This window comes from Marmota flaviventris, chromosome 2 (assembly GCF_047511675.1).
Source record: "Marmota flaviventris isolate mMarFla1 chromosome 2, mMarFla1.hap1, whole genome shotgun sequence".
Taxonomy (NCBI): domain Eukaryota; kingdom Metazoa; phylum Chordata; class Mammalia; order Rodentia; family Sciuridae; genus Marmota; species Marmota flaviventris.
Window position 1 is genome coordinate 149,532,690 of NC_092499.1, and position 14,003 is coordinate 149,546,692.

General features: G+C 45.2%; 1 protein-coding gene across 1 annotated transcript in view; it reads right to left on the minus strand.

Annotated features, from left to right (window-relative positions):
• Adamts17 (ADAM metallopeptidase with thrombospondin type 1 motif 17) overlaps nucleotides 1-14,003 on the minus strand; it is a 344,165-nt gene that overhangs the window by 119,214 nt on the left and 210,948 nt on the right. Inside the window, exon 13 of the mRNA XM_027922179.3 lies at nucleotides 1,098-1,264. Coding sequence (XP_027777980.3) covers nucleotides 1,098-1,264 — 167 coding nt within the window. The remainder of the gene's footprint in view (nucleotides 1-1,097; nucleotides 1,265-14,003) is intronic.

A 14,003-nucleotide genomic window follows, 5' to 3' on the forward strand; every position in this document is an offset into this window, starting at 1 on the left:
CTTCCCATCACAGGGAAAAAAACCCAAGACCTGGTGCCAAAACATCGTTCTTCTGTAAAATACGTTAGAAGTTGTCTGAAAATCAGGCCCAGTTGCTTTAGTTCTTCTTAAGTCTCCCTCACTCTGCACCCATGAAGTCATGGTTTCTGTCTTCTTCAAGCATTGGGAGCCTGATGATAACTGGTTATTTTTAGAATCAACTTTACTCCTTTGGAATTGGGGTTGGCTTCCTCCCTGCCTCTTGTCAGCTGTAGGAGCTTAGACATGTCACGTAACCTGTCACCTCTCATCTTCTGCACAGCTTGTTTTGCATATTCAATGAGATGATGTATGTAGAGCTAACGTGTGCCTGGCATGCGGTATGATTGGTAAATGGGACCATATTGTCAGCATTACAACACAAAGTCTTGTTTCCTGTAGAGGAAGAGTTTTACATGGGGGGGAAGAAAACAACCCGAACTAGACCCTGAGGTCTCCTCACTTACAATAAACAAACATGACCCACCACCTCAAATTTTATCAGTCATTAGAAATTCTGGCAACAGCCTGGTGATGTAGTCTCTTGATTTGGAAAAAAATCCTTGGAAAGAAAAATGTGACCTGTGCTTATTATCATCTTTCCCATTTCTACACTGTCTTTAAAATTTCCCCCAACAGCCCAAAGAGTAAAAGTCAATCCAAAATAAACCATGACAAGCAATGCAGGAAAGCACGAATGTTGGAAAGCAAAGTAGCACATACGCAAACACACTCCCACTCCTATAAAGCCTTGTTCTCCAACTTTGTCCTTGTCCCTCAGTACATGATGCAGGGGGCAGGCTTCCTGAATTCCCAAGTTGCTACAAATGGGGGGACAGGATGAATATGACCCGCTGCCTTGAGAGCTGCCTTGGGAGCTCTTAGAGAGCTGGGTCACTCAAGATCAAGCCCCTGCTCCAGAATTGAGGCCAGGGCTGGTGTGGGTATAGCACTGGAGCATTCTGCTGGTGGGTCTGGCGGGGTTGAGATGGGTCCTAAGAGTCTTCTCAGGTGGTTTTTATTGTGTTTGGGGGAGTAGGGAAGGAAGCCACTGTGAATTGCCACGCATGTGCCTTTACCATCAACCACCACTGCTGCCAACAGGCCCTTCTTCTTGCTGCTGAGTCGGTCGTGTGCTTGGCACTGCTGGTCTCGGAAGCTGGGCAGACCCTTGGGACAGGGCAGACTCTCGCAGACGGCATGCTCCACACTGGCACCCAGGCAGTGTGTGCCTCCAGGTCCAGGGCTAGAAGGGAGGAGGAGATCTGCGTTAGCCAGCTGTTCTGTGCAAACAGCAGGGGCACTTCCCAGCTGTCCCCCTTGCCAGAGCAGACAGGCGTGGGAAGACATTCCTCAAGCAATCCCTTCTGCTCTTCCAGACCATCCTGGGCAACCCCAGCCCCACACTGAAGGCATGTTTCAGTGAGCCATGAGAAAAATGCATCCAAGGACTGTAAATCAAGGACATCTGGAAACAGAACACAGCAATATCAGTTCAGCAAAGATGTGTATGTAATATAGACAACTCCAAGGGAAATTTGGTGTTTTTTCTTTTCTTACTTCTCTAAAATGAAGATCTTTAAATGACTCCTAGGATACTCTAGAGGTTACCAAGTTTCAAAATGAGTAAATAAATGCTCTCATTTACTTTATGATGAAAAGAATCAATTCGAATGATTAATTCACTAGCTCATGGGCTTTTGGTGGAGACCATTTAGATCCTGGCTGTGCCATCTTAATCAGGGCTAGTGTGACTTCACACATGGTCAGTGCCACAGTCTTGAGTCCCCAGTGTTCTGTGCCTAGATGGGATTTTAAGCAATTTTGGAAACCTGGCTGGGTTCATTGGCCAAGTCCACATGTGTAGGGGGGAATCAAAGTAGAGCAGTAGGACACCATCAATCTGGACAAAGCATGGCTCTGCCAAGCTCCCCATTAAGGCCCTGGGGTGTTGTCCTCAGAGGACTCTACCCAAGGCAACCTCTATGGTTCCATTGATCTTCAAGATGCCAAGAACATTAGGATAGAATAAGATTTCTTTCTTTTTTTTTTTTTTTGTATTCTATCCTTTTGGTTGAAATTCAGCATAAGGGTGAAAAGGGCTCAAATCACAACTGTTCTGTTCCATGAGTTTTCACAAACTGCATGTACCTGTTAGAAGCAAGACATTTTGGACACATTAAATTGTTGAGAGTCACAGCCGAAGAGGCCCCAGCAAACTTCCAGCTGATTGGCTCACAGCGGCCCCAGCAAACTACCAGCTGATTGGCTCCTCTGCAGTGATTTCCCTGTCCTTTCAGAACACGGAGCCAAAAGAGTCCCCCAAAGAGCAGCCCAAAGAGCAGCTCCATGTTCTGAAAGGGCAGGGAAACAGCCCAATGAGCTTCACCCCAGAGGAGCCAATCAGCTGGAAGTTTGCTGGGGCCCCTGTGAGCCAATCAGCTGGAAGTTTGCTGGGGCCGCTTAGGCTGTGACTCTCAACATTAAATGATTCTTTTGGGATATGCTTTTCCCTGTGCCATTTCCCATGTTCAAATGGCAGGGCCACCCTGTGATTATGGCTTTAGGAGAGAGATCTAAAAGCAGAAAGTGGTAGAAGTCTTACGCTTTTGTGTCATAAAAGCTCACAGAAGAGGTCAGTGAGATTTTTTTTTTTTTACAAATCAAGAGCAGGGAGTGAACATTTTTGGTCTTGTGGGTCATGAAGTCTCTCTATTGCAACTACTCAGCTCTGCCACTGTAGCACAAAAACATCCAGAAGTGACATGTAAATAAGTAAGTGTGACTGTGTACCAATAAAACTTTATTTACAAAACCAGATGGTTAGCCAGATTTGCTTCAGGGACAATAGTCTGCTAGCTCCTGGTCCACACAGATGTTTTACAGCAAACATCTCAGGTAGAGGAAAGGCTCCCTTCATACCTCTGTGTCTGCATATGTACAGGAAGGCAACCTCCTTACCTGGGAGTGGAAGGAGTCTGAGTGATTACATACCCTGGTAGCTCTATTGGGAGGCTCTGAGTTCTGGTCTCCAAGTTAGGTTCAAGTTAGGAAATGGCCAAACCTCTAAAAGGTTTATGGGATTTGAGAACAGAGGGTCCTTGTGTTCTGTATCCTGCTTAGAACACCAGGTAGGCAGCCAGACCTCAGAAAAATGATTGCAAAGTATATTTACACAGACTGAATGTCAGACCACCTCCCCAACAACTCTGGGCCCAAGCATGGACAGAATGGATGTACTCCTGTACCATAAAGCACTTTGTGGAAGAGGAGAGGGGCTGGACCCAAAGAGCCACATGGGCAGCAGTAGAGACATCTCCATAGCAATAGGTAAATTTCCATGATAGGACCAGGAAGAGCTGTAGCAAAGGATGTTACAAGTTACACTGTGTCCCTCTTGCCTAAATTCATGCTGAAGTCCTCACTCCCAGTACCTCAGAATGTAACCTTATTGGGAAATAAGGCCATTCCTGATGCAATTAGTTAAGATGAAGTTGCAGTGGGATGCAATGAACCCTTAATCCAATATGACTGGTGTCCTTATAAAAAGGGAAATCTGGAGACAGGGAGAATGCCATGAGATGAAAGAAGAGATCAAGATGATGCTTCTACACTCCAAGGAACACCAGAAAATGCCAGCAAACTACAAGAAGTTAGGAGAAAGGCATGGAAAAGGGACTTATTAGGATTCTTTGAGGAGACCAGCCCTGACGGCATCCTGATCTTGGACTTTAAGCCTCTGAAACCATAAGAAAATAAATCTCTTTTGTTTAAACCTCTTAGTACGTGAAACTTTGTGACAGCCATTCTAACAAATGAATGTACAAGATGTAACAAGGACCAGACACATTCTCATAGATTACAGATTCAGACTCGGAGAAAGTGGTGCAAAGACTAAATAGTTTAGGACCCCAAATGGACTGGAATGGAGTTAAAAATATAAATTTGTCTGGTTTCTAAAAGAATCAGAAAAGATCCAATTCCTGTACACCTTGGAGTGTAGACTGTTATTTGTGCCTGTCATGTAATTAATTCCCTGAGTTGTCACTGAGCTTCATTTCACCTTCAGTTCCATCCATTTCCACCAAGTTCTTTCTCTAGGTTTACATTGGACTGACCCACTTACATCCTACCATCTTTACACCTGTCAGTGGGTAGGTGGAGAGGAAAAGGGTCACGATTTAATGGAGGTCCTGGATCCAGGAGAACATGGACCTTGAGAGCAGAAGACCGCACGATGCCTTGGGTGCTTCAGCATGCCGCCCTCCACATGGGTTTGTGCTGCTGTTTCTGTGTCCAACCTTCCAGCCCTCTTTCTAGCTTACTGCACTGTCATCCCCATGCCCCACCCTTAACTCTCTTCCATCCCTGAGGCTATCTCTACCATACATTTTTTTCCTATCCACAGCCTTTCCTCATCTTCTTTGGGTCTGTATGAAGCTGCTGAACATCCATCAGCCATGTGAAATGGTGAGCTGGGTGCCTGTCTCCCTCCTCTTCTCCTACAGTCTCCAGTGAAGAACCCTGAACAGGATAGTCTTATAAACAATAGACTGCATTGAACTATATTATTAGAATTTATCTTACAATGAATGAGGGGGGAAGGAAAGGGAGAGTCAGGGAAGACGGCAGAGTAGGAAGTGCCAGGAATCCATCTGTCAACCTAGACAACAATTCAATGGGCAAAAACTGTCTGAAGTAACTATTTTTAAATTCTGAAGTGTATTTGAAAGCGTTCGGGTTCCAGGAGAGAGACTGACTAGTGATTTACAGTTAATTGTGGTCAATATTAGCTTTTAATGTGGCAGCAGTTACGATTCATCCTCCACTCCCCAGTCCCATGGTAAGCAGCCAAGATGTAGCTTGATGGAGCTGGGGCAGAGGATAAAGACTTGATCCTCCAAATATCCAGTTTCTGTGTTCTGAATGCTGCTTTTGATTGCTGAGGTACAGACACAGAGGCTGGCTGACATTGTTACAACCCTCACCAGGTAAAACAGCTTCCAGAAGATTTCAAGGAGCAGCACTTTTTTTTCTTTTCTATTTAAGACATTGAAGGATTAAACACAACTGAATACCCACGAGAAGTTAGAAGGCCGTGAGGCATGCTCAGGAAAAGATTCGTGCCCAGAAAAGACCTGAGGAAGCCTTAAGCTTTCACTTCATTCCTGACATGGCTGATACCATCCAACCATAACAAAACAAACTAAACAAACACATCAAACCCCAAATTACTATAAAATTCTAATGTCCATTTCTCAGTTAAAAAAAAATCACAAGGCATACAAAGACACATAAAAGCATAGCTTATTCAAAGGAATAAAATACATGAGCAGAACTTTCCTGAGGAAACCCAGATGTTGGACTTAGTAGACAGAACAACTGTCTTAAAGATAGTGAAGAGCTGAGGAAAACATAGACAAAGACAGGAAGATAATTATGAACAAAATGAGAATACCAATAAAGTGAAATTTAAAAAGGAAAGAAAAATAAAATTTGGAGGAGTTGGAAAGTTTGATAACCAAACTAAGCGTATTTTAGCAGGCCAAAGAAAGAATCTGCAAACTTGAATATAGGAAAATAGAAATGATCAAGCCTGAGAAGAAAGAAAGAAAGAATAAAGAAAAACGAATAGAGGAGATCTGTGGAACACCATCAAGTGGACTCATGACACATTATGGAAGTCTCAGAAGGAGGAGACAAAGGGGTAAAGAGATGATATGAAGAAATAATGACTGAAACCTTTGTGAATTTGAAAAAAAGAAAAGAAGTTAAAAATTCAAGATCAGCAAACTTCAAGTAGGATAAAGATGCAGGGGCCCACACTGAGTCACATTAAAATGAAACTGTCAATATACACGTGGAAGAACCAAGGGAACAGAGAAATACTGCACAGAAGACATCTTCAATAAGATCGTCAGATTTTTTATCAAAACACACTGGACTGGTATATTCAAAGTGCTAAATAAAATAGATAAAATAAAATAAAACTGCCAACCAGAATTCCGTATCAGCAAAACTGTCCTTCAATAATGACAGGAAAATAAGACTTTCATATATAAACAAAAACTGAGAAAGTTTGTTAGCAAAGAGCTACATCATGAAAAATGCTAGAGGGAGTCCAAGTTCAAATGAAAGGATTCAAGATGTAAACCGGAAGGCATAGGAAGCATTAACATCTCCAGTCAAGCAGGCATGAAGCTAAGCTTTGTTGGTACAATGCACTAGAGTGACAGTGGAGGAGGGACAGGCTTTTCTCCCTGGTTCTGGTATGGGATCTCTGTGTGCAGCCATGGTGGCCTGTGATGCCTGCCACCTCCCTGTGGGCAGCAGCCTCCCCCACGCAGGAGGATGGCTCCCAAGCACACTGACCCACTGGGCAGATATTCCCATCCTTATCCGAGAGGCAGTTTCTTCCCCTGGACACTTCTCACTGACACCCCTGACTTCCCAGAGAGGTCCACAGCATAGCACTTCTGCAAGCCCCCTTCCCCCTCATGCAGTGGGCCCCAGCTGTATCCTCTCCAACATGGTCCATGAAATGTCAGCCCTGGGTGTTTGTGAGGGGGGACACCCTTATCCAGATTTGTTCCTTCCTCGTGTGCTCTGCCTCAGACCTGAAGCTGGCTGCTCCCTCTGTTTGCCCTTCCTATATTCATTAGCATTCTCTTTGCCTCTTAGTAGCTAACTCCCCATTACCCCAGTCACTTGTTAGAGCTAATGCCTCTTTAAATATTCTCTGTTCAAAATATACATGACCCAAGGAATTTACTTTTTCCAAGTTTCCCTTTGAGTCAATAGGAGAACAGGAAGAGCAACCTGCTAGCTGCATGAGTTGCTACCCAAGTGATTCCAGTACCACACTTGGCAGGGCCCTGCACATGCCCCCCTTGCTCTTCATGACTGGGGTTCAGTAGTTCCCCCCACAATTTTGCTTTTCAGGGTTTCAGTTATCTATAGTCAATGATGGTCTTAAAAATGCTGGAAATAAACAATTCATACATTTTAAATAACTTTCATTATTGCATATTGCTACAGCTGTCCTATTTATTGTTAATTATTATTGTTAATCTCTTACCGCATCTTGTTTCCAAATCAAATTTTATCATAAGCATGAAAATAGGAAAAAAATCTGCAAATGTCTTGGGACCTATAGGATAAAGGGAGCTGCTGTATAGGTAACCTAGAGGAACCATGACATCCATGGGGCCTCTTATATGTATCCTGGTCCTGAAACCAATAGAAGGAGGTACCCTCCATCTGTGGCCTTACAAACACAGAAGGAAAATCATTGTGGGGGAGGGGAGGTCCATAAAGGGCTTTCTGAAGACTTCAGTGGGAAGAGCCTCAGGAGGGGAACAACTTTACTAAGGATCCCATGCTGGGCTCTGTGGAGGAAGCCTGATTCATATGGACATAAGGCACTTTAAGAGATGCTGCACCAGGGCCAGCAAAGGCAGGTGGGAGAGAACAGATTTACATGGGGCAGGTGGAGAGCAGAGGGCTGGGACTCTCCTTCACCCTGGAAGTTCCTCTGAGTTATGCAGGGTGGATGAAAAACAAAATATATCTAGGAAGGCTAAATAACAGAGACCCAGCTTGATATGGCTAAAATAAAAACAATTAGAATAACAGTTCATGTAGAATTGTCACTCTTTTTGAAAGCTAAAGGTGGGTCCATGTCTTCACCCTGCCTTTCCCAGGAAGGCTAGAAGGCCCAGGCCTGCGGGCTCCACAGCACAGGCTCAGAGGCTGGCGAGGCCTTGTGGGAAGGGCCTGTAAGTGGAAATCTCACCCTAAAATGAGGATTTGCCACCTGAGAACATGGAGGAGACACTACAAAGAAAGAGGCACTTTTATGTATACAGTGATCGTAAAATAGCTAAGGTGCCTGAGTGCTGGTGCTCAGTCAGCCCTTCATAACCATGAACTCATTAAGATAGCTCAGAGAGTCAGAACTGTTCCTGATTGTGGCCTTCAGATGAGGGACCCAAACCTTCCCAAGACGTGGAAGTAAGAAACATAAGGCACAAGAGCTCCTGCTTCTGGGATAGGAATGTGCATCAGCTGTCATGAGGCTGGAAGGGGCAGTCTGGCTCACTGTCAGCTGGGGCACAAGGGTTTCTTAAGGTACATCTTTGATATCATCCCCAATGTCCAGTCTTCCTTTTTCAGTATTTTCTAAATACCAATAGAGTAGAAGCTTAGATATAAAACAAAATGGTCTGAATAGGCCCTTCACAAGAAAAGGATATCCAAATGACAAAGAGACACACACACCTGCTCATCCTCATTACTGATGAGGCAAATGCAAATTAAAATTTCCATTAGATGCTACAACACTCCCACCAGAATGGCCACAGTGGAAAAGAGTGACAGTACTGTGTGTCAGTAAGGACGGGAGAAAGTGGAAACCCACCATAGCTTCTTGGCAGTGGAGAGGGGATGGGCACTTTGCAGGGTTTGCAGGTCGTCATATGATCACCAGTGCCTGCACGCTAGCAGCTGGTGACTCCTCTTCCACTTTGCTGACACACACCCACACATGTGCCCCAAAGCACATGCCTGGAGGTGAGGAGCAATCTCTGCAAGGAGTTTTACTTTTCTTCAGGTTTAACCTTCATAAACATGTTTAAAGATAAAAAAGAAGCTAGAGGGGCTTTAGTGGGTAACTGCAGAGATGGTGACAAAGGAGAGCTCAATCCCTAGTTCTCACCAGGCAGGGCAAGGATGGTCTCCTAGTGGGTTGGGCACCACAGCGCCTCAGACTGACCCAAGTTCTGAGCAGAAGAGCAGCAGAGGTTTGCATGATGATCAGGATTGTGAGGCATCAGATCTGCCTCTCTCCTTGCAAGGGGCTGGACATGCAGAATCAAGGTAGGATGGAAGAGAAAGATGCCAGCTGGTGGCACCTCACTTACTTTCTGCCTTGCCCTATTAAGTGAAGATAGATCAGAAGACAAGGTCACAACAGCAAGTAAGACCCTCTTACCATCCAGCAACACAGAGAGCTCAGAAGAGAGCAGAAGTTCCACTCCCGATGGGCTCTGTGAGCTCCCATGAGCAAGTTGGGCAAAACTGTAGCATTTGGGAAGTGGCTGTGGGCTGCTAACATGACTCCCCAACAGCTGACATCCTAGCATTAAGACCTCCTCTGTAAGGTATCCAAGCAACATGTGGAACTTCTTCTCAAGTGTAGAAGACTTGGAGTTTTAAGAACTACCTGGGCACTAGATCACTTGGCAGGCTGAAAGCACATATGTGGAGTCTCATGTGAAAGCAAAAAACAATGACAGCCACAGAATGTCAAATGCCCAACTCTGTGCCGAGTCTTGGATGATTTACTGCACCCCTTTCCCTTTGTAGTGCTCCAGGGATGAGGCTGTAAGATGATCCTGATGCATCCCACTTCTGTCCTCCACTCGCCTTCCTGCCTTGCACTTGCTGGGACGGAGCTGACTGTCCAAAAGCGCATCTGAGCCTTTCTCCCCACCTGCCCCTGATCAGCCTGTGTTGGAGTAGCAGATTAGAATTAGAGATGACTTCTCCACCTTGCAGCCTTTGGTTATAACTTCCACTGACAGCGACACAAATGGCAGGATAGGATGAACCAGGAAGCTGGTGTAAAAACACAGTTGGTCCCCAGGGCCTTTGTATCAGCTGACAAGAATAAAAGTTCTACTAGCTGTAGAGATCAAGACTAGGGGAATAAAAAAGGTGGAGTGAGGGAGACATCTCTGGCTAATATTTTTGGACAGTGAATAAGCCAGCTGTAGAAGATGAGGAAAGGAGCCAGGGACATGAATCGAAGAGGGTGGAGAGAGGGTTGTGGGAGCGCTCCAAGCCTCAGACACACACAGCAGTGAGATCTGGACATCCCTGTGGAATCTTGAGCAGCCAGCCCGGTGATTTAAGGAGTGAGATGGAGAGGACGTTGTTTTGGTCAGAACTTGGCTCCAGAGCCTCGATCAGCTGTGCTTTGTAACAATCACCACATCAGGTCATTGTGCAAAAGCTGGCTGTACACTGCAAACCTGGACTTCATAAAGTGCACATCTCATATCTCTGCAGGAAGCCCCCAAGACTGCTGCTAACCTACCCAACAGAGGCCTGCTCATCTCTTCCCCTTCATGGGGCTGGTGCCATGAAGGTGAGAACCTCGTGGAAAGACTACCCAGAGGAAAAGGGCACACTGTTTCCATTCTGAACAGGACATGGAGCTACACTGCCACTGCAAGAGCTCACACCGACTAACGTGGTGTAAACGTCACAGGAGCAAAGCCTCCATTCCTCTCACTTGAGTAAGGCCCTGTATGTGTTGAAGCTTATTCTTGAGATGCTACTGAGACTTCTGGCTCTGAGCAAGAGCCTCCCTGGGGCAGGGCAAGGATGGTGGAACTCAGGTTTAGGGGGACCTGAACTGCACTGCCTGGCTGATCAGAGGATCCAGGCTTCAGTGAGGTGAGATGATAAAAGGGAAGGGGGCCTACCCGGTGCTCTATCTTTCTGGTCTAATAATTTCTCATAAGTTTTGGGTTTCTCAGGGGGAAAGGTATTAGGAATGCGTTTTGAGGCCCTGAAGAGATTGCTCTTCTTGCCAAGCATGCAGCCAGGGTGTGAGGTGATAAGAACATTGACAGAGGAGCTGCTCTGTGCAGACCCAGAAGGCAGGATGGAGCCCACACAGGTGTGACCTGTTGCAGATCTTCAGGATGTTCAAAGGCCACCAGGGAGGACAAAGGGAAAACAAGTGAGCCAAGAAGTAACAGTGATCACCTAATGTTATAATACCTGTAATGTTCAGTGCTAAGGGAGACAGGTGGTCAGGAAGGGGTTTCTTTGAGGAAACATTATTTACACTGAGACTCAAAGACACAAAGGTATGTTAGGGAAAGGAAAAGAGGGGCAACCAAGTGCCTCCGTGAGAACATTGTGTCTGAGGAACAGAAAAGAGGCTTTGAGGCTGGAATGGGTTGAATGCTGGCCCCTTGGGCCCCCTGAAGACATATCCACTTAGATATAATTTCATTGAGAAAAAAAGATCTTAGAAGATGCAATTAAGGACCCTGAGATGAGATCATCCTAGATTAGATAAGGCCTAAGTGCAGAGATAGGTGTCCTTCTAAGAGAAGAAAATGTGGGCAGATATACAAAGGAAAAACCACATGAAGATGGAGATGGAGACTACACTATGCCTCTATAAGCCAATGGCAGCCAAAGACTCTCAGAGCCACTGGAAGCCTGGGAGGCACGAAACAGATTTTCCTTCAGTGTCAAAAAGGAACCAATGCAGCACACACCTTGATTTTGGATTTCTGGTTTCCAGGACTGAGCTCCAAAACCAACCCCCTACCATCTAGATGTGCTACCTTGGGCAAGTTACCTAACTTGTTTCTGACTCAGTTTTGTATTTACACAACAGGAATTCAAAAAGATGCCTCTCCCATACAGCTGCCTGAAATTACTTACTAAATCAATGCTTAAGCAATGATCAAAAACACAAGTAATAATAAATTATGGCAAGGATGTGGGGACAAAGGTACATTCAGACACTGTTGATGGGACTTCAAATTAGTACAACCACTCTGGAAAGCATGGAAAAAATAGTTTTCTGATTCCTCAGAAAATTAGAAATGGAACCACCATATGATCCAGCTATCCCACTCCTTGATGTTTACCCAGAAGAACTAAAATCAGCCTACCATAGTGATACAGCCACATCAATGTTTATAGCAGTGCAATTCACAATAGCCAAGTCATGGAACCGGCCCAGGTGCCCGTCAACAGATGCATGGATAAAGAAAATGTGGTTTATATACACAATTGAGTTTTACTCAGCCATTAAGAAGAATGAAATTATGGTATTTGCCAGTAAGTGGATGGAAATGGAGAACATCATGCTTAATGAAATAAGTCAGACTCAGAAAATCAAGGGTCAAAGGTTTTCTCTTGTGTGTGGAAGCTAGAGCAAAGTAAAGGGGATAAAGCATAGGGGTCAGATACCGTAAAGATAGAGGGAAGATCAGTGGAGCAGAAGAAGGCGACTGAGGAGGATGAAGGAGGGACAGAAAAGGGGAGGAAATGCAGAATGAATTTGACAAAATTACGCTATGAGCATGTCTAAGTATACCACAGTGAATTCCACCTCTATGTATATCTATAAAGCACCAATTAAAAATAGATAAATGGAAGACCAGTAGAGTAGAGAATGGGGTATGGGGAGGGAGGAGGAGAGGGAAAGAGGTGTAAGATACAACCAGAGACTCAAATGGAGAAATTTAAACTTTGTGCATATGATTGGGTCCAAATGAACCTAACTATTATATATAATTATAATAATGCACTAACAGAAGCATAAAAATAAATGCCTAGGGGAACCTGGCACATGGTGAGCGCCCGCTGCATTTGCTGTTCTTAACGTGGTCATATGTGAAGGAGGTAGAAAAGAGACAAGGGATGGCACCTGCACACAGGGGGCTTTGTGTTTGAGTAGTGCACTGGTTGGAGGTGCTATGTACCAAGAGGGCAGAAGCAGGCTGAGAAGAGACAGCAGAGCTTAGAAAGAGTCTGGTTTAAAGAGTTGGAGAAAAAAAAACAAGGGAAGTCTATGGGAGTATTCCCCTGGAGGGGGCAGGGCTTTCATCTGTCATTGCTTGTCACTGTAGGCCCACACTTCACAGGGTCTAGACTTAGGATCCTGTCAAGGCTTACAAAGGCATGGTGGTGAAACGGTATCACAGGGAAGGAGCATGGACCTGGGAGCAGTGAGAACACCCACTTTCTCTTTTGGTACTTGTCCACTGCCCTGCCCCACAGGGCCTTGCTGGACAGCAGAGATGAGCAGTGAAGGTGTCTCTGTGTTCATAATAGTCAGAGGTGCTGTAACCCACAGACCCTCAGTGGCCAGGTGTGGCAGTCCTACCCATTCCCCCATTCCTCAGTGGTGACATGCACAAAGGTGGGCAAAAAGAGGTAAAATTCATGGCCACCACGAGGTGGGGGCATGATAAAGAAGAATAAGGAAAGGAGGTTTTTATAACAATTTTGTGATTTCCAGATCAGCCTCTCTTTTGGGGTGACTGGGCTTGGAGGAATGAGAAGAGAATCCTAACACAGGAACCCTTCTGGCAGGTCAAACCAGAGAGGTATGCTGATGCACCTCTGAACTAGGGGATCTTCAGGAGCTTCTCATCACAAGAAGCCCCTGTGGTAGCCCAGAGCCACCATAAGTGGGCAGGGCAGGACGCAGCTGGAACAGTGATAGGGACCAGTCAAAGCTGGAAGCCACAAAGTTCTAGAAAGCCTCCTCTGATGCTGCCGACTAGAGAGATACCCTAGCCTACGTCATTCCAAGGCAAAAGGACAATGTGGGTCTCACATAGGCCGTGTCTAGTATGTTTGGCCAGCACTTATAACATCTTCTTGCAGGTGTTAAACACAATCTAAACTGTCCACCCTCTGGGACATAAGGGCCTTCAGACATTTAGAGGCCCTACTATTCCCTTCTGTGATGTTTACTGGGAGTTACCTGGTGTGTAATGATGTAGGAGGCAAGACCTGAACCAGAGCCCACAAGCTCCAGTCACAAACAGGGGACAACCATGAAAACCATGACCCGAGCAAATTTTTTTTCTGTACTTAAAGGTTTTCCACCCAAGTCACCCACCCCAGAGCCACCAGGCAGAATTGTGAGGTGGATAGTGTGGGACTAGGTCTCATCCCCATCTTCCAAAGTGCTAACAATACAGACCAAGGACTTTACATGCATTTCCATCAGTTATTCCAACTTGTAGATGATGAGACATCAGTTGCTATAAAGAGCCATACTGGGGGGGGGGGGGTGGCTAGAGCTATAGCTCAATGGTAGAATGATTGCCTAGCAAGTGTGAGGCCCTGGGTTCAATCCTCTGTACCACATAAAAATAAATAAATAAAATAAAGGTATTGTGTCCACCTACAGCTAAAAAAATAATTAAAAAATAAAG